The 20,881-nt window shown below is 42.1% G+C and overlaps 1 protein-coding gene across 3 annotated transcripts in view; it reads left to right on the forward strand.

Moving 5' to 3' along the window:
- Nucleotides 1-20,881, forward strand: part of fhod1 (formin homology 2 domain containing 1) — a 297,281-nt gene that overhangs the window by 168,542 nt on the left and 107,858 nt on the right. For all 3 annotated transcript variants that reach the window (XM_048546635.2, XM_048546636.2, XM_048546637.2), the window contains exon 9: nt 18,328-18,471. In XM_048546635.2, coding sequence (XP_048402592.1) covers nt 18,328-18,471 — 144 coding nt within the window. The remainder of the gene's footprint in view (nt 1-18,327; nt 18,472-20,881) is intronic.

Raw genomic sequence — 20,881 nt, forward strand, 5'->3', positions numbered from 1 at the left:
GGTAAAGTATCAGCATGGATAGAGGATTGGTTGACTAACAGGAAGCAAAGAGTGGGGATAAATGAGTGCTATTCTGGCTGGCAATCAGTGACTAGTGGTGTGCCTCAGGGATCGGTGTTGGGACTGCAATTATTTACAATTTATATAGATGATTTGGAGTTGGGGACCACGTGTAGGGTGTCAAAGTTTGCAGATGACACTAAGATGAGTGACAGAGCAAAGTGTGCAGAGGACTGTGAAACTTTGCAGAGGAACATAGATACATTCAGTGAGTGGGCAAAGGTCTGGCAGAGGGAATTCAATGTAAATAAATGTGGAGTCATACATTTTGGTTGGAGTAATAGTAAAAGGGATTATTACTTGAATGGTAAAAAGTTGCAGCATGCTGCTATGCAGAGGGACCTGGGTGTCCTTGTCCATGAATCACAGAAGGTTGGTCTGTAGGTACAACAAGTAATTAGGAAGGCAAATGGAATTTTGTCCTTCGTTGCTAAAGGAATTGAGTTTAAAAGCAGAGAGGTTATATTGCAGCTGTACAAGGTGCTGGTGAGGCCACACCTGGAGTACTGTGTGCAGTTTTGGTCTCCTGACTTGAGGAAGGATGTACTGGCACTGGAGGGAGTGCAGAGGAGGTTCACTAGGTTGATTCCGGATTTGAGGGGGTTGGCTTATGAGGAGAGATTGAGTACATTGGGATTATATTCATTGGAATTCAGAAGATTGAGGGGGGATCTTGTGGAAACATTTAATAGATAAGATAGAAGCAGAGAGGATGTTCCCATTGGCAGGTGAAGCTAGGACAAGAGGGCATAGCCTCAAGATTAGAGGGAGCAGATTTAGGACTGAATTGAGAAGGAACTTCTTCACCCAGAGGGTTGTTAATCCATGGAATCCCTTGACCAGTGAAGTAGTTGACGCTAATTCAGTAAACGTTTTTAAAGCTGAGGTAGATTTTTTTTGGAACAATAAAGGAATTAAGGGATTCAGTGAGAACGCAGGTAAGTGAATCTGAGTCCACGAAAAGATCAGCCATGATGTTATTGAATGGCGGAGCGGGTTCGAAGAGCCGAACGGCCTGCTCCTGCTCCTTGTTCTTATGTTCTTCCACTGGAGATGACCTGCTCGGCTCTGCCCTATGTTGCCATCAGTGTTTGAGTGATTTGGTTTTATATCAGGGGTAAAATCTGGATGTAGTCATTAACCACGAGCAGAGCACTTTACGGCTCAACGATAACTTGTCCAGTTCATGCTTTGCTGATTAAGGGAGACGACTCAATTTCCTTTATGACTTGTTGCTCAAAAATGGCTTGGAAATGTTAAATACTGCCCCTTAGTTCTCCCTTAAATCTGTTTCATGTTCACTCCAGCTGGATTAATGCCATTCACAGAGTCTGTGTGCTCTCTGTGCATCATTCCTTCGCTTTCCCAAATTTTATCTTCTATTATTTTAGTTTTCATCCAGTTCCTCTTGTGGATCCTCGGATGTCTCATCAAACACAATTACGTTCTCCTTTTTCAATTCTTCTTCAGATTGGGATTAGAGTTACCTGCGTATCAAACAAATGTATTCAGGCTTTCTGAGTTCTCCCCCATCCCTCCATCAGCCTCAATAGAGTCGGGGGCTTTTGCAATTCGATCAAAGGCTTTCCAACTTGAAAGCAGGGTCAACGAGGGAAAGCGTGTTTCGAAATGGAGGCAGCTTCTCCAACTTTGTTTAATGTTGCCAATGATTTTTACAGCTAAGCGGCGACTGCTGGCAGCGATGAAGGAAGCAAGCTTAACCATTTCTACAGCTACTGTGACTCCTATAGAGGCAGGGCTGCCAGGCACACACAGGCACATGCGCAGGTGCATGCAAACACACGTGCGCACATGCACTCGTATGCACAGGCGCGTGCACACATACAAACAGACACATGTGCAAGTACGCACACACAGACCTGAATACGCACAGAAGTACACACACACATACAGTAGATCAGGTCAGCTATCATCTCATCATATGGTGGAGCGGGCTTGGGGGACCCAATATTTTTTGCCTGCTCCTAACATGTACGTTCCAATGGAAGCTTACTTGCAGCGGTATTTTAGGTTCCGGTCTCCATCTGATCGTGGCTCCGACTGGGGCTAAAAGTTAAGCCCCAAGTCACTGACTTAGATTAGAAACAGAAGTCGTGCACACAATCCATCTATCTTGTAGTGTCTCCTCTCCTCCTGCCTGCCTGCCAGAATCACTTGCCATAACTTGTACCTGCTGCTTCCTACAACCCAGCCAGCTTCTGATCTCAACTTCTAAATGCTTGATTGTTTCCAGCCCATCGGAAGAATGTAAGCCATTGTAAATCAAATCTTTCATCTTCGTTCCCAACACACATTTGATTCTGTAACGCTGCCTGTTTTATAGCATTTACTGTCCCTTGCAGACCAGTTCAAAAGTAATTGATTCCAGTTTCGCTTTATTGATTTTCAGATGAAAAGATGTTACATTTTTGCGGCATGTTGGCTAGTCTCCTCGGAATCTGCAACTTCTTTGCTGTCAGTTAATGTGGAAACAGTTCATTCTTTTGTAGTAAAATAAATAGTTAAAAACCATTCGTTACATTTTCTCTGTGAATGATCATATTTCAGTAACTCTTCATTAGTTCATCTCATGTACATGAATGCACTTCCAGTGATGAGGATTAGCTGTGAAAACCCTATATAGCTTACACGAAAGCACAGGAACTGAACAGTGCAAATCAATATTGCACAAGTGCAATTTTTACTATCTTAGTTTGAAAAAGTAGGGATATGAAGCTGTGACAATTACAGTAACAGACTGTACAATTGGAGCACACAGTCCTGACCAGTTTCTTTCAACAATTCCTCTAGTTCACTGAGTTATAGCTATAACAGACCTCTTCTCTCCACTTCACCTGAGTGAGGAGCTGAGCTCGGAAAGCTTGTGAATTTAAACAAACCTGTTGGACTATAACCTGGTGTTGTGTGACTTCAGACAAAATATACAATATTATTAAAATAAAACAGCAAATGCTGGAGATCGGAAACAAACAAACACAGAAATTTCTGGAGAAACTGAGCAGGCTGATAGTATCTGTGAAGAGAGAGTAGAGCTAATGTTTTGAGTCCAGTGACTCATATTTTGAACAGTTACATAGAACATCAGTGTAAAAGGTAAGGCAGAAACATTGACAGTAAGCTTCAGCCAGAATTGCTGTTTGGATGATCCATCTTGTCATCCTCCCATAGTCATAGAGGTTTACAGCATGGAAACAGGCCCTTCAGCCCAACTTGTGGTCCCAGCATCACAGATGCTAGTCTGGATTCACTCCACGTGATACCATGAAACAGTTTGGAGGCACAGGATAATGCAAAGGCTATGGGCCCTGACAACATTCCGGCAATGGCACAGAGGATATGTGCTCCAGAACTTGTTGCTCTTCTAGGAAAGCTACAACACTGGCATCTATGCAACAATCTGGAAGATTGTCCAGGTATTTCTTGCGCACAAAAAAAGCAGGAGAAATTACTGCCCCATCAGTTTACTCTCGATCATCAGTAAAGTGATGGAAGGTCTCTTCAACAGTGTTATCAAACAGCACCTGCTCAGCAATAACCTGCTCAGTGACGCCCAGTTTGGGTTCCGCCAGGGCCACTCAGCTCCTGATCTCATGACAGCCTTGGTTCAAACGTGGACAAAACAGCTGAATTCCAGAGGTGAGGTGAGAGTGACAGCCCTGGATATCAAGGCTACGTTGGATCTAGTGTGGCTCAGAGGAGACCTAGCAAAACTGGAGCCAGTAGGGGTCAAAGAGAAACTTCTCTGTGCTCTGAGTCAGATCAGGAACAAGGAAAGATGAAACAAACAGTGAAAACGCTGAAGAAACTCAGAGGGCCAGGCAGCATTTGTGGAGAAAGAAACAGAATTGATCAAAGAAAATTGGTTGTGACTGGTAGAGGTCAGACAGCTCAGCTCTAAGACATCTCTGCAGGAGTTCCTCAGGGTAGTGTCCTTGGCCCAACCATCTTCAGCTTCTTCCTCAATGACCTTCTCTCTATAATAGGTCAGGAATAGAAATGGTCACCAATGATTGAGCAGTGTTCAGCAATATTCGCAACTTCTCAGATTCTGAAGCAGGCCCCATCCAAAATCAGTACGATCTGGACTACATCTGGACGTGGCCTGATAATTAGTACCACATATCCAACAGGTAATGACTACCTCCAACAAGAAAGACACCATCGGCCCTTGGCTACCCTTCTGAATCTTCCATTATAGATATCTGGGGTTCACCATTGGCCAGAGACTGAGCTAGATGAGCCATATGAACACTGTGGCTGTAAGATCGGGACAAATATCGGGGTTTCTCAATGAGTAACTCTTGCTCCAATTTCAAAGGGGACAGGGTGTGATAGAATACTCTGCACTTTCCTGGATGAGTGCTGCTCCAGTAACACTCTTGTTGAAGTTCAACACCATTGATGACATTCATTAAAACATCTCCACTCAGACCCTTCACCAAAAACACTCAGTACACACTGCTGTCACTATCTACAAGATGTGTTACAACAATTCACCAAGGCTCCTTAGAAGCAACTTCTAAACCCATAAATTTGACTATTTAGAAGGACAAGTGCGGTAGATACATGAGAACAGCAGCAGCTGCAGTGCCTTGACACCATCCAGACTCCTATCGCTGGTTCCAATTCCTGGAATATCTTCATTAATAACTCTGTAGGTCAACCTATGCTATACAGAGCTCACCTCCACCTTCTCCAGGGCAATTAGGACATCTTGCAAATGAATAAAAGTGATCAATAAAGGTTGTAATAAAAACTAAGAGAACTGCGAATGCTGTAAATCAGGAACAGAAACAAAGCTGTTGGAAAAACCCAGCAGGCCTGGCAGCATCTGTGAAGGAAAAAACAGAGTTAACATTTCAGGTCCACTGACCCTTTCTCATAATTTTGAGACCTGAAACATTAACTCTGTTTTTTTCCCTTCACAGATGCTGCGGGACCTGCTGAACTTTTCCAGCGACTTTGTTTCTGGATCAATAAAGCTCTGTTGGATGTGTATGATAGGTTCCCAAACATTCAGGGAAAGTGCAAGAAAAAGAAGACAGCAAAAGTAGGCAATTTTAACTACCGGAATATTAACTAGGGCAGTTTTAGTGTGAGAAGGTAGAGATGGAGCGAAATCTTTGACATGCACCCAGGAGAACTTTTTTAATGAATATGTGGAAAGCCCAACAAGGGAGAAGGCAGTTCTGGATTAAATATTCTGGAATGAACACCAGCAGCTGCAAAGCTTCTCAGCAGGGAGACATTTTGGAGATAGTGAGCATAAATCACCTGGATTTAGACTTGTTGTGGAAAAGAATTAGGACAGGTAGGGTAAAATAGTTATGAACGGTGGACAGGCTAATTTTGCAAAGAAATGATATGACTTTGCTGACGTGGACAGGGATCAGCTACTTGCTGACGAAATTGTGTCAGAGTCTCCGAAGGGGAAATAGCCAGAGTCCAGGGCAGATATGTTCCCGTAGCAACAGAGGGTGGGACCAAGACTGGAGAACACTGAATGTCGAAGGACGTAAAGGTGCAGATTAATTTAAAAAAACAGCAGAGTCCATAGAAGAATCTGAAAAGTGCGAATGTCAGGGTGGGAGGTTAAAAGGGAAATGAGGAAAGCTAGCAGAAATGTTAGTGATGGGGAAGTTATTAGAAGGAATTCTGAGTGATAGAATATATCTGCACTTGGAGACTATTCAGAGATATTCAGATTCGTGAAGGGAAGGCCATGTTTGACAAATTTGTCCGACTTTCTGACAAGGTAAGCAGGACTGTTGATCCATAATTGACTGAGAGGCAGGAAGTAGAGGGACGTTTCTGTGACTTCCAGCGGGGTCCCACAGGGCTCGGTGCTGGGGACCTTGCTGTTTGCGGTGACCATTAATGATTTGGCCTTACATCGAGGGATATGATCAAGAAGTTTGTGTATGACACAAAAGTTAGTAGGGTGCAAACATAAACGACAGGAGACTATCAACAGACTGGTCAGCTGGGCACAGCAGTGACAAATGGAATTCTACCTGAATAAGTATGAGGTAGTGTACTTGGGGTGGGAGGTTGTGGGGGAGCGTAGGGCCTGATCCTGTGCCATACTTCTCTTTTCTTCTTTGTTCTTCTTTTGGAAGGCTAAGGATAAGAGAATAAATGGTAGGACCGTGGAAATACTGAAGATCAGAGTGACCTTGGTGTGTATATACACAGATCCTTGCAAGTAACAGAGCAGGTAGATAAGGTGATTGAAGGGGCATGTGGGAAACTTGCCTTTTTTTAGCTGAGGTATAGAACACAAGGGCAAGGAGGTTATGCTGCCCCTGCATAAATTGCTGGTTAGGCCACAACGGGGTTACAGCATGTAGTTCTAGGAAGGGTGTGATTGTTCTCTCGAGAGGGTGGACAGGAGATTTACCAGGATGTTGCCTGGGCTGCAGGGTCTGATCTATGAGGAAAGATTGGAGAAGCTGGGATTGTTTTCCTCGGAGTTGCAAAGGTTGAGAATGGACCTGATAGATATGTGTAAGTTTACGAGGGGCATGGATAGGATGGAGAGGAAGGTACATTTTCCCTTAGTAGAGGAGTCAATAACTAGGGACCACAGATTGAAAGGAAGAAGTAGAGGTTAAGAGGAGAATTGAGAAAATTTGGTTTTCAGTCAGATGGTGTAGGGGTCTGGATCTCACTGCCTCGAAGGTTGGTTGAGTCAGAAACTTTCGTAACATTGAAGCAATATTTAGATATTGTCATACATTGCCATAGCCTCCAGTTCTATGGGCCAAAATCTGAAAAATGGGAGTAGTATGGTCACACCTTAGTTGACCATTGCAGTCACAATGGGACAAATAGCCTGTTTCGATACGGTAAATGTGTATGAGTCGGTCTGATGGAAAATTTTCAAAACCATGAGAGGTCTAGTCAGAGTAGGAGGAGAGAAACAGTTCTTATTAATGGAAGAGTTGACAGTCATCTCATTTAAGCAAGGAGTGCTTTGGATCCAGAATGCATTTCCTGAAAACGTGGTGGAAGCAGATTAAATCAAGACTTTAAAAGGGAAACAGTTTCTCGTCAGATGCATATTCAACCTCTGAGGCTCACGAGAAAGACTAGGGATTGGAATTAGTTGAGTTACTCTTTCAGAGTATGTATTTGCTCTTGCAGGAGGTGGGTTAGTTCATTTGGATGGACAGCTGGTTTGTGATGCAGTGACACCAATAGCATGGGTTCAGCTCCCACACCAGCTGAGGGTACAAGGAAGGATCCTCCTTCCCAAACTATTCCCTCGCCTGAGGTATGGTGTCCCTCAGATTAAACAACCACCAGGCGCATCTGTCGAATGAGAGAGTAACCCTATGGTCTGGTACCTTTTCACCTTTCTGTCCTTGCGGTGACTCAGTGGGCTGAATGGCCTTCCTCTGTATTCATATACGGGACACGCTGTTTAACACTGAACATCACTCCCCTCATAAACACAGGAACTGCTGTTGAATCAATTCTTCACCTATTGCAGCCAGTATACCTGCAGTCACATAATTATGATGTTGATGCAGTGTGGAGCTGGAGGAACACAGCACGTCAGGCAGCATCAGAGGAGCAGGAAAGTCAATGTTTTGTCAATTGTCCTGTTCCTCTGATACTGCCTGACCTGCTGTGCTTCTCCAGCTCCACGCTTCATTGACTCTGACTCCAGCATCTGCAGTTCTCACTACCTCCTGTTTGTGATGTTTTTGTGTCATACGGCCTTGTCAGGAAAGAAGAGGTAACATGGCTTTTTGTAAACCTAGTTTACAAAGCGCATTCAAAAACACATTAAGACAGTAAGACATCTGAACTAGATGTTGAAAGAAAAGGGAAACAATTCTATAGTACGTTACATGAAGGGAAAATGTAAACAACTACTTGGTCCGTGTGATCTCCTGGACTGGTTTTGATCACCTGAGAGAAAGAATTTCCAAAGTTTTTCTCCCTTATTAGTCCTGGATTTACTTATTTTTGTCTCTTGCAGGAGATTACATGGTTGCCAGCTAGAATAGAAGTGTCTGGTCTTAGAGCTGCAGCCATCAGGAGTGTGTACCGGTCTTGTTTTTTAAATAGAATTTGTAGAATCCCTACAGTGTGGAAACAGGCCATTTGGCCCAACAAGTCCACACTGCCCCTCCAAAGAACACCCCATCCTGACTCATTCCCCTCCCCGTGCATTTCCCCATGTCTAACCCAAACATTCCTGGACACTATGGGCAATTTAGCATAAATTTGGAGGATACCAGAGGAAACTGAGGCAGACACAGGGAGAATGTGCAAACTCCACACAGATAGTTGCCTGAGAATGGAATTGAACCCGAGTCCCTGGCGCTGTGAGGCGGTAGTGCTCACCATTGAGCCACTGTGCCACTGCCTATTAATGTTGAACGTTTGTGTTGAAGTGATTTTCTTTGAGAATTTGCAAAACCTGTGGCATGAGAAGTCTTTCTTTAGGTTTCTGCACCTTAATGTTGCTGATTTGGGAAGAGAATGTGGCATTCCTGAGGTGCTGATTCAAAATGTGCCGACTGTGAATGCAGTTTGCAAAATATTTACCAGAAAATTAGTCACAAAGCGTCTGGCGAATGGAATTGCAGTATTTTAAGCTTGAGTAGAGGTGCGTGCAACATCTTTTACATCTCAGACTAATATTGTGCTTTGGTCATCAGCAATCATAATTTAGTCAAACAAAACTACTGCTGGAGATGATGAATGCACTGAAAGTCGATGGGTGGCCTGGCTTTGCAGTCCATCAAAAGAAGCTGAACTGGCGCTTTGTTCAAGTGTTCCAGCCCACTTCAGTTTGTCCTGTCTTGAGGTCTGTGTATTGTCTGTGTGCATGTTTAAATGTGGCTGGTTGGGTCGTTCAGTCACAGACTGCAAAATAATTGCACGCTTTAGATGACTGATTTATTTTTGTTTAGCTGTCAGATATTATATGCAATATTTTCTATTTTTAACTCAAGCGTATTTAAATGAACCAATGATTGTGCCTTTGTAACTATTTTCTTTTGAAGTACACACATTGTCTCAAAGATCTCAAGGAGATTGGCCTGATTGTATCTAAACAGTGAACTCCAAGTTGATGCAGATGACTGAGAAGGACAGTGGATTTTATTTTATAACGCCCTTTGTTGAATGTGGTTTTGGCAAGGGGAGTGGGTGGGGTAAGGGGTGTGTAGTATAGAGTAAATGTCCGGCCTTTCCACCAACTGGGAGGGGCTGAGGGTGGGGTTGATGCCAAAATTGGCAGCCTTTCTCATCTCATCTAATGTAAAAAGAAATTAAAAGTTCAACCAAGCTTATTACTATTCAGTTGAACCAAGTATTACCCTGGCATGGGCAGTTGGCAAGCCTGCTTTAATAAAGACATTTTAAACGGATAGAAGGAAGGGGATGCTATTTTCCAACTATGTCCTTTTGATCATCAGGACCACTTCCCCCATCACCACATGTTGGAGCGCCCACTTCCTTCCTCCTCATCTGTACTTTAGGACACCCGTCACCCCAACTCCCCTCCATTCTGCAGTGCTTGAACTCTCCCTGCTCAATGCCCCCTTGGTCTGGGCCCGTTTGGACCTTGATCATGGGACTTGCAGTACCGGTATCATTCACTAGTTAAAACCCTGGTGCTGTTGGAGCTGTTCCCTGATCACTTACTGGGCAACCTCTCAGTGAGGGGCACAAGTCCAGCCTGGAACCTAGACTACCCACTGTGCAATATGGTTGCAGAATAGACTTTTCCTCTGGCTGTTGGCTGACCAGGTTAGGAGGAGATTGGCAAACAGTTCACACCCCAACCCTATAAACATCTATTTTAGCAGTTTTCTATGTTGGCAGTGACTGTGCACCTGCTGACTGCTTTTAAAACCTTTCACATATACATTTTTGATTTATTGGTCATGTTTAATACAATTGCTTAGTATTGTTGGCAGTTGTTTTTGCTCATATCCAGTGAGTACGAGGTCTGCAAATGATCCACATCATAGAGCAATTCAGATGAGAGTGATGTAGATCTAAAGGTATGCAATGTTGCATGACTGCTGTATACTAGGGGTGGGGAGGGGTGGTTTTCTATACTCATTGAAACGCAAGGCAGCAGCATAATGAGTAAAAGATTGGGCTGCTAAAGCTTGAGATTATTATTAAACTGTGTATAAACGCCAGGCCTTATTGTAAATATTTAAGCTTGGCTACAAAAAGGGACTCTCCGCTGGCAAGTGTAAATTAAACACTGCTTAATTTCTTGTGTAAATCTTGTTGGCCTTTCGCCTGGAGACTAAACCATTGAATCCACAGAGAGTGAGTGGTGGTGGTGGGGGGCTTCTCAGTCTGACATGTAACTAATTACAGTCATCAACTTTGGGCACGACAAGAGGGATGGAATGGAGGTATAATTGCTTTGCGTTATTACAGGCATAACATTAATATGATATCAATGTGATGACATTGCAAGATTGTTTTTTAATTGGAAAGTGCAGTCCTATAAAGGCACAAGTTTCAGTTCCTATTTGCACTCTGGCAGTAAAGAACTGGAACAGCTCTCCATGTTCTGTAAAACTGAAGTTGCCATCGAGTGAATTTTAATTTTATCTTTGGTTTACCCATGCTGGCAGTTTGGTCTGGCTGCCAGTTCTCCATTCCTAAGCGATTTGTTTAGAGATGTTAGGGCACATGGCTGGAACAGGTTGGACTTGAACCTAGGCCTCCTGACCCAGAAGTAGGAACATTACTATGCTGCCGTAAGAGCCATAAGCACTCCGTTCTTTGTTTTGTAATCAACCCAATTTGGGGATGTTTTTACACATTCCAGGAATAGATGGGTCTTGAACCTGGCTCCGAGGTAGGGATGTTACCACTGTGCCATTAGAGCATCCAGTTCTACCATTCTTTATTAAGTGAGATCAACTGGTTGTTAACTATTCATGTTCTGAGTGTTCTCTGAGGATTACCTGTACTAATATATATTGGAGCAGGCTGGAAGGCTGATTGTTTATTGGAAGTATGTGATGCATAATGTGTGTCTCTGTAAATAAAAGTTAAAGTGTACAAAGACTAGACTCCAATATTCTACCCTTCATCTCTGAGTCAGAAGCTTGTGAGTTCGAATCCCATATAGGATTATCACATATGATCTTCCTGGGACCCTTGCCCTAACTGATATTAGAAATGGCTGCCTCTCCTTGGATCTTACTTCAGGAAATGGGTGGCATGGTGGCCCAGTGGTTAGCACTGCTGCTTCAGCGCTGGGGACTTGGGTTCAATTTCCACCTTCGGGCGACTGTCTGTGTGGAGTTTACACGTTCTTCCTGTGTCTGCGTGGGTTCCCTCCACGTGCTCTGGTTTCCTCCTACAGTCCGATGATGTGCAGGTTAGGTGGATTGGCCATGCTAAATTATCCACAGTGTCCAGGGATGTGCAGGTTAGATGGATTAGTCATGGTAAATGCAGGGATAAGGTTGGGGTGTTGGGTCTTGGTGGGATGCTCTTCAAGGGTCAGTGTGGGCTTGCTGGGCCAAATGGCCTGCTTCCATACTGTAAGGATTCTATAATTCTTTGATAACCTTCCTCATTTCCTCTTCAATATATTTACCCACCATCCCACTGCCTGTGCTAGCTACTCCCTTAACTCCAACCTACCTGTCCAAAATCCTTGAATGTGTTGTCACGCCCAGTCCCATCTGCTGCAACCTGCTGTTTGAATCTGTCCAATCAGGATTCTATTCATGCCACAGCACTGAAATACTTCTATTTTGAGCCTTAAATAGCGTCTTTCGTGAATGTTATTGCTCCTTGCCCCACGCTAACCTCTACAGCTTTTGATAATCTATACTGACTGAAACCTTTTCACCATTGTCCGGCTCATTGGGAAATCTCTCTTCATTCTTTGATCATAGCCAGAGCATCAGCTTCCCTTCACAAAGTAATAATTTTGCCTCAAGAGTCCTCTGAGAGTCTACCCTTTACATTCTCATATCTGACAACCTCCTTTCTAGACATGAGGTCAACTGTGAGGTACACCCTCGCACCCAGCATCACCTCTCTCCTTCCTTCTATTGCCTCTGGATTGTTAGAGCACTTGGCTGACATTCAGGGTTAGGTGCGGTGCAATTTGATTCAGCTAAAAATTGGGACTGCTAAACCTCCCTTCCCCCCGACTCCATTCCCAACCCCAGGCTACAGTCTCAGACTGAAGACTTTACAACCTGGGAACCCAGCTCACCTGAGCTAGATATCTCTGTCTACCCCACAGCAAAGTTACATTCACTCACTACCCCGATCTTGCTGACCCACGCTGATAGCTGGTGCTTGACCACAAAAGTATAAAATTCTCATCCCTTTGTATAAGTCTCTTCAAGAGTTCAACTTGGCAATATCTAATCCTCTCCAAGGCCGCCTACCACTGGAGTCGTGCACTCGAAATCAAGCCGCAATATTCCTGGAATCATTACGTGTGTGAAAAAATTTAATCAAACTATCCAAAGTTCCCAAGTTATCTGACTGATCAACTTGGGTTAAAAGAAAACACTCCCCAGGTTTCATATGAAAAGAATTGTTTGTTGTGGGCAAATTCTCTTTACCCAATCGCAAAAGAACGAAATATGGATTGCTAACTTATAATGCTACAACTCAAACTCTACTGCTTCTTAAATTCCTTCATGAGAAGACAGACCCACAAAGACAGCCAAACAATGGATGTTACTATTTGGTCAGGGGGAATGAGGAACGGTAGCTTAAAGACAAGAATACAATTCTAAAGGAGGTACAGGAACATGGAGATGTGGGGATACATCGACATGAATTTCTGAAGGTTACAGGGCTGGTTGACAATGTGATTATAGGAATAAGGGGTTCTCTGTTTTATAAATGGAGGCACTGAGTAAAAATACAAGAAAGAGACGATGATGTTTACTTTCATTCAGCCTAAATTGGTGTAAAACATGCAATTGTAGACATCCCACTTTAGGAAATATGTGATGGCTTCAGAGGCAGTGTAGCTAAAAAGTCTCAGGAATGGTTTCTGGGATGAATGGATTGGTTGGAGAAGCTAAGACTGTTCTCTCAGAGCAAAGAAAGTTGAGAGCAGACTTTATTCCCAGAATCATGAGGGATTTAGACATTGTTAGATAGAGAACCTTTATCCCATTGGAAGGGTGAGAATCAAGGACACATTTAAATGATTTCCGAAAAGAACCATAGCAAAACTTTTTTCTTCTTTAGTAAGATCTGGACTCTGTTGCTCGAAGAGACACCAAAAGCAGATCCAACTGTAGCTTTAATAATGGAATTTGAAAAACACCTAAAGAGATAACAACGGCAGGAGTTTGGGGAAACAGGACGATCTAAATCAGTCGTGGAGGGAACCAGCAGGAGCTCGATAGCTGAACTTCCCCCTGCACCATTCAGTGATTCAGTTCTGTCATGTTGAATCTAATACCACCCTTTACACATAGATGTGTTTGCTAACTTCAGGAGACCATCCCTCTTAGTCTTAGACGTCCAAACTATGACAGAATAACAAAATTGCACAAGGAAGCTGTATGTTCCTCTGAGTTTGTAGCAGCCAGCAGAAATAGCTCTGACTCATTACCCTATCTGTACCATGTAATACTTTAAGAAGTTGGATCAAGTCAGCCTTGAATATTCTAAATTCCAGGAAATGCAACCCCAGTTTGTATCATCTTTCCTCATAATTTATTCCTTGAAGTCAAGATTTTATTCTTATAAAGGCCTTCAAATCACGCCTAAAGGTGTGGTGCATTGAGCTGCTCACTGTAGTCCAGGTATGATCTAACTCGTGCCTTGTAAACTGAAGCATGATTGTCCACACTGCTTAGAATGCTGCCTGCCTTTGAGTTGTTAGAATTTTAGGATGTGTGTCTTTTATTCAATCATTTAGGACACTAATACATACAATAAATAGTTGAGTGTGCAGCACAGAACATCGCTTCTGTCTGTCTCTTGCTGCTTCAGCCCATTTCATAATCAGGTCAATGATTTATCTTCAATTCAGTGAGCTGCTATTCAACCCTTTGGACCTATGTAGTTCCTCACCACACTTTTGTTTTAACAACAGAGTTATCACAGTCATAAACAATCCATTTAGATGTCAAGTTGCTGTCAACTCACTCCAGAGTAAGCCAGTCAGTTCCATTTCGTGTCTGTATCCCTGTAACACTGCGTATTTATTTCCCTCAAGTAGTCATTTAATGTTCTTTTGGAAACATTAATTTTCTTCACTTCCACCCTCGTGATATCAAGTTCTGGGTCATCAGCACACATTTTAAAGAAGTGTTCTTCCCTATATTTCCCCTTCACATGACCTTAAATCTATGTTCTCCAGTCTTTGAGCCATCAGCTCTCGACAACATGTTTTACTTGTTTAACTGATTTAAAACCTGGCATGATCTTTTGCTGTCTATCAAATCTTCCTTGAATCTCTTTGAAACCAAGGAATACAACCATAGCTTCCAAAACCCAGGTGTCTAAAATCCTTCATCACTGGAACCATTCTGGTTCATTGCTTCTGCAGTCTCTGAAGGAGCTTCATATCTTTCTAAGTCATAGGGATCAGAACTGGACACAATGATCAGAATGGTTTAATTAAATCCACTTTGTCTCTCCCTAATACTTCACACTTCCATGAGTGTTAAATTCCATTCTGCCTCCTACTCATATCTTGTTGCACTTGATTGGCACCATCTCACTATTTGCCATGTCTTTTTTTACTTATTCTTTATTCATTCACGGGAAGAGGGCATTGCTGGATAGACTAGCATTTATTGCCCATCCCTAATTGCCCGGAGGGCAGTTAAGAGTCAACCACAAGAGTCACATGTAAGCCAGACCAGGTAAGGATGGCAGTTTCCTTCCCTAAAGGACATTAGTGAAACAGATGGGTTTTTCTGACAATAGACAATGGATTCATGGTCATCATTAGATTCTTAATTCCAGATATTTATTGAATTCAAATTCCACTATCTGCCATGCATTATCTGGGTCTCTAGGTTAACAGTCCAATGTTAATACCACTAGGCCATTGCCTCCACTAATTAGGTTTTAGAATCTTAGAATCCCTGCAGTGCGGAAACAGGCCATTCAGCCCAACAAGTCCACACCAACCCTCTGAACAGCATCCCACCCAGAACCATTTGCTCACTCTATTCCTGCATTTTCCATGGCTACTGCACCTATACTACACATCCCTGAACACTACAGGCATTTTAACATGACCAGTCCACCCAGCCTGCACATCTTTGGACTGTGGGAGGGAAACTGAAGCACCCGGAGGAAACCTACGCAGACACAGGGAGAATGTGCAAACTTCTCACAGACAGTCACCCGAGGGTGAAATCAAACCGGGGTCCCTGATGCTGTGAGGTCTCAGTGCTAACCACTGAGCCACTGTGTCAATGGAAATTGTCAAGGTTTTACTTTGTGGTCTTGTATTCCAATTTTCTATTTGCACCAAAAAAGCATGGAATCGAGAGAAAATTCACTGTCTGAGAATGGTAATGAAATGGGATTTTGTGTAGACTTTGATCATCTAACAGGTTTCTTCCCATAATCCTTTTGTTGCCCTTGCTCCCCCTTTCATCACCCTTTGCCCTGTTTAATCTGTTTGTGGAATATATGCATTACTTGCAATAGTTATGACTTTTATGTCCCATTCTTAATTACATTTGAGAAGGTGGTCATTGTTAGTACCTAAAAGGGTTAACTAATATCTCTTGACAGACTCACCCATCAGGATATAAAGGACTCTTCCGAGAAGGAACCTAACCAGAGTTGTGTCTCACTATAGCAGTTCTCTGTGATTTTCAGACTGTATTATAGTGCTTCAATTATTGTTTTTAGTGTTAAAAGCATGTAACCTTTAAGGATTTTATACTTAACCTTAAGATTATTCCTTCTTCACAAGACACTATCTGAGATGTAATGTAACTAACTATAAACTAAATATGTACTATGCTAATTAACAGTTCATCAAGATTGAGCCTATCTTCTGTCTAGGAGGATGTTTTGAGCATCTTTCTTCACACGTTATCTGTAATTTGGACTAATACCAACAATAAGGATTGTTGGTAGTGAATCTGCCCAGTCATCCCAGATGGTTCAAACAGAAACTAACATATACAAGAAGAGTGAGCTATATTTTTGAATTGCTGTCATCTACATGGGGTAGGATGCCACCCCCCTCAAAAATGTTCTTGAGAAGTGAGTTCTGGTTTTTGACCCCGAGTGAAGTACAGAACAGTTCCAAGTCAGGAGGGTGTCTGAGGGGGAACTAATGGTATCCTCATGCATTGGCTGCCCTTGTCTTTCTAAATGGTGGAAGTTGCAAGTTTGAAAAGTTTTGTTGGCAGAAGCTCAGTCAGTTGTTGCAGTGCATCTTGCTGATGGTGCATGTTGCTGCTATTGTGTGTCAGTGTGGAGAGTCAGTGCTAAAGGTGGTGGATGAGGCACCATGAGTAGTTGCCTTGCCCTGGATGGTGTCAAGTGAGTGCTGTTGGAACTCACTCATCCAGGCAGAGGGATAGTGTTCTTACGTTGTATAATGGGGGAGACTTGGCAGTGGAGGAGTGGGGGTGTTGTTTGGATTGGGTGGGGAAGGGAGTTGGTAGCAGGCAGTCATATTGGGTGAAGGTAGCAAGTGGCCAAATTTGAAGGAACTTATAAGTTATTGGGCAGAGTGAGGTCATGGAGATATCTTGGCTGGGGCCAAGAGGAGATTTAAGTGTGGGGATGGGGTATATTGAAGGCCACAGTGTAAGCCAAGGTACAGAAGAGACAGGAGAGTGGGATGTTATAGAATCACAGAAGTGTCGAGACTTAGAAGGAGGATTCCAGCAGGTAGGTTTTAGGCAAGCTGAGCCTTATGAAGGCTAGAAGTTGGAAGGAAATCTTGGTAGGAGTGGGACTGATCAGTCTGAAAGTAACAACAAAATGGTTTAGAGTATCAGAAGGAAGTGGCTATTTTGTAGGTGTGGAAACAAGCAATGATCTGAAAGTGGACGTATGTGGTGATTTTGAAGATTACATAGGCTCAGGCTGGGGTCAAATGCAGTGTGGACTTTCTGAATGTTCTTTTGTGAATGAGTTTACAGGGCCAGGGTGGAATCAGTGGTGAAGGAATGGAATGGACGATAGGGAAGATTGTTTCCATCCTTCAACAATGTTTTATTCCTGTAGAGGTACGAAAACATCCCACTTGTGTAACAAATGGAATATCAGCAAAGAATAGATGAATTCAACTTTTACAATCATTAGAGTAACTTGGTAGGGGAGAACTTGAATATTGGTGACAAAAAGGTGCATTTGTCAAAGCATTTTGACTTGCACTCGTGAGGAAGAATACCAATACGAAACAATGACAAATTTGTACTGTATGAGATTGTATGAGCAGACTTGAATCAGTAGAGCTGTTGCCATGTAGATTGCAAAAATTATACGATAGCTGACTGTTAATGGCTACATTTTGTTTATCTTTAACTGAGGCAAATGGGCTGTGATTATTCAATTCTTTCTCCTGAGGAATTAACCAGAAAATAACTGTTTTCTATTTTGTTTAGTTGTAACAAGCACAGTGACTGTGAAGAACAGGCCCAGTATGTTAACATGTAACTTGCAGCACACTTGAGTGCGCCATACTGTGAGCCCTAGTGACAATGTTAAATTAGTTATCAGCATAATTGATAACGCATTCAGGATTATTTACCAAGTGCTGCCCAATCACAGAATCGCATCTAATTTTGGACACTTAGTGAACTGGTCCACTATCAACAGGCTAGTTGAGTTTTGTTGGCACTTTGCCTGTTTTGAACAGTAAAAGGAACATACTATTTGATATGATCCCTCTGCCTTTGAGACAAACAGAGCTAACATCATGGAGTTCAATCTAGAAAGAAGGCAGGCAAGGAAGGAACCTCATCTTAATACTCAGATCGTTAAATGACATGGATGTGTTAAATGTTAATACTTCAAAGCAAGTTAAATCACAGTACGAGGAGATATAAATTTGAACGGGTGAAAGGGAAATGTTTGTTCATCATTTTACATTTTTCAGTAGTATTTGAAATAAGCTACCAGATACAGAAGGAGAAGCAGAAACATTAGAGATTATCAAACAGAGACCGAGAGGTACAATTGGACACTGGAAGCTTTCAGTTTGTTGTGTTGAGTGGTTTTTGTTCAAAGTTTAAAGTTGATTTGAGTGGTTCTTTCTTTTTTCTTTGACAGACCCTGGGAGCTCTTCCAGACCAGGATTCATTCTATGATGTTACAGACTGTCTTGAGCAGCAGGGGCTAGAAAAAATCATTCAACGGCACATGAGTAACAAAGGAACTGACCCAGACGTAAAGCAACAGTTTACCATTTACGAGGTAAAATTAGTTTCATGTTACAATGTAGCTGGAATAGAAGAACTGCATTCTATTAGTAAAAATGTGCAATTATTAGTATAACTGCAGTTTAGTAAATGAAAAGTTAATAGGTTTCTGAGATTTTGAAACAAATTTTCATTTTAACATCAGTGCAATCAGATTTTGCTCTTCAAAGACTACGTTTGTCTAGACAGGGCATTTTGAGTTTACTGATACAAGGGTGAAGCATTGATTCATCAGTTTTGGTTGTGCTAATGTGATCAAGCCATGCTAATAGCACAGAAGTATGTTATCTTGAATGTGTCTCTTTTTCTTATTATTAAAATGTTGATGCTATTATAGCCCCAAATTCACAATTAATTAGCAACAAGTTAAATTGAATAAATTAAGTTGCAGAATCTTGACCGAATCAGATCGACTAAGGGAAGAGGAAAATTTTTGAGACTGAAGACTGCCAGATATTTTGGTAGCTGTCCCTGATTGTTAGAGACCACCAGGAGATGTTTGATTCTCCCCTTCAACGAAGTGAAGACTTCTCAGGAGTAGTGGACTCTTTGTAGGCTACTACAGTATTGAAATGCAAATCAGAATAAGCAGGAGAGGATGAAAGAAAAGACAGTGGTATTAATTTAGTGACCATGCATTCTACAACCTACTATCCACTTACCAAAGGAACATGTAGGTAACGCAGAATAATGTTTTTGAAAAAATGTATTTTCCCAAAGAGCCATAGAGGTGCTGAGAGACCTGGTGCATGGGAATTTGGAACTTTACCCGACAGCCCGCATTACTGTGTCAGTGACCGTGGACTCATGATTATAATCAACTTTTGTGGCACTGAGCCATTCCAGGCATTAGGGAAGATCTTAGAGACATCACCCAAAATGCAGCAAGAGAATGTGTTCATCAAGATTGTAGACAGGACATATTTGGCAGGATATAATGTACTTAGAGATGATGATGAAGGGAGGAGGAGAGGAGGTTAGTGATGTTAAGCAGATGTTGTATAGTAGCAGCAGCAAGAAAAGACATAACCCAAAAAGATAGAAATGGAATCGATGTGGATTGGGATAAATGGCAGGAAGATCGACCACACTATTAGGACTAAAACAGAGATCGCCAGATTGCAGTTAGAATGTAGATAGGGAAATCCATGAAGGGAAGTCTCGTAAATGACTACACAATTTACCCATGAGGATTTCAACTGTTCTCAGATACAGCGGCAGAAGGGGGAAGTGAAGAGGGAGATATGTATGGGGTTTCTATAATGTATACAAGATTCCTTTCCAAACTAAGACACTGGAGCCTATCTGGAAATAGTGACTGCATTATAAATAGGCTTACGATAATGATTCAAAATAATATAGAGTTCAAAGAACAAACTGATAGATTGAGGTCAGGTTAGAGCTGTGGAAGATGACATTAGCGAGGGGAAAAGAACCTAAAAAGTTAGAGTATGGTGTGTAATATTTAAGGCACACTTAGTAAAGTAATGTACCATTCTGTGATGAGAATAGACTAGCCAAGAACAGGATGGCATGGATTAATCATACGATGTACATAAAATTGAATCCAGAGAAAATATGTGTGCAGACTGTATTAACAGTAAAGTAGGATGACCACAGTAAATATGATTAGCTTAGGAAAATGGCTAAAAGGAATTTGGGAAGTACAGAGGAAATAACTAACCAAAATATCAAGCTACATGAAAATAAATAAATTGGGATATCAAAATAAATAGCAAACCATTGCAATGAGCCCAAGTATTAAAGGAGAATTAAGATGGGAATAGGACCTTATTGGGTCAGTAAATAAATACTATGGCAGAGTCTTCCTAGACCCTGCACAGTTTGGTAAGGGTGAGAAATTTTGGAGAATTGTGAGTGAGTGAGGCCTTTATTCATGCCAAGCATAACAAGTCACATTTTCCAGTTTACACCCAGATATTGAAATGAAGTTCTCACTAGTGAGTGGCAGGAGGCCACTAGGTATTTTACTGGAGAAGGATGCACCATCTTTCCTTTCTGCTGTCCAAAGGCTTCATTCAGTATTGTTCACAGCCACAATCTTTTCAGCTGCTCCAGAGCTAATCGGATAGTTTATCATCAAGCTGGTGCCTAATGGTTTGTTGAGTTTGTGACCAATCAGCAATGTGTTGCCAGCTGAATCTCACTTTGTATACAGACCCAATGAGTCAGACATTCCTCTTTCACACATTCCCCCACCTCTTACAAAACAACAGTGTAAACACAAACTTGCATTGAGTTTCAATAGCTTGCTATTTTTCAGAAGAACAATAATTTCTTCCTGAGCTCTTTGCTGTAAAACAGTCATTTTCCCTGTTCAGTTCACAAGCAAAAATAAAGTAAAATAAAAGCAAACAATTTTGCCCCTGAAAGGACCATATGAA

Source organism: Stegostoma tigrinum, chromosome 16 (genome assembly GCF_030684315.1).
Source record: "Stegostoma tigrinum isolate sSteTig4 chromosome 16, sSteTig4.hap1, whole genome shotgun sequence".
Taxonomy (NCBI): Eukaryota; Metazoa; Chordata; class Chondrichthyes; order Orectolobiformes; family Stegostomatidae; genus Stegostoma; species Stegostoma tigrinum.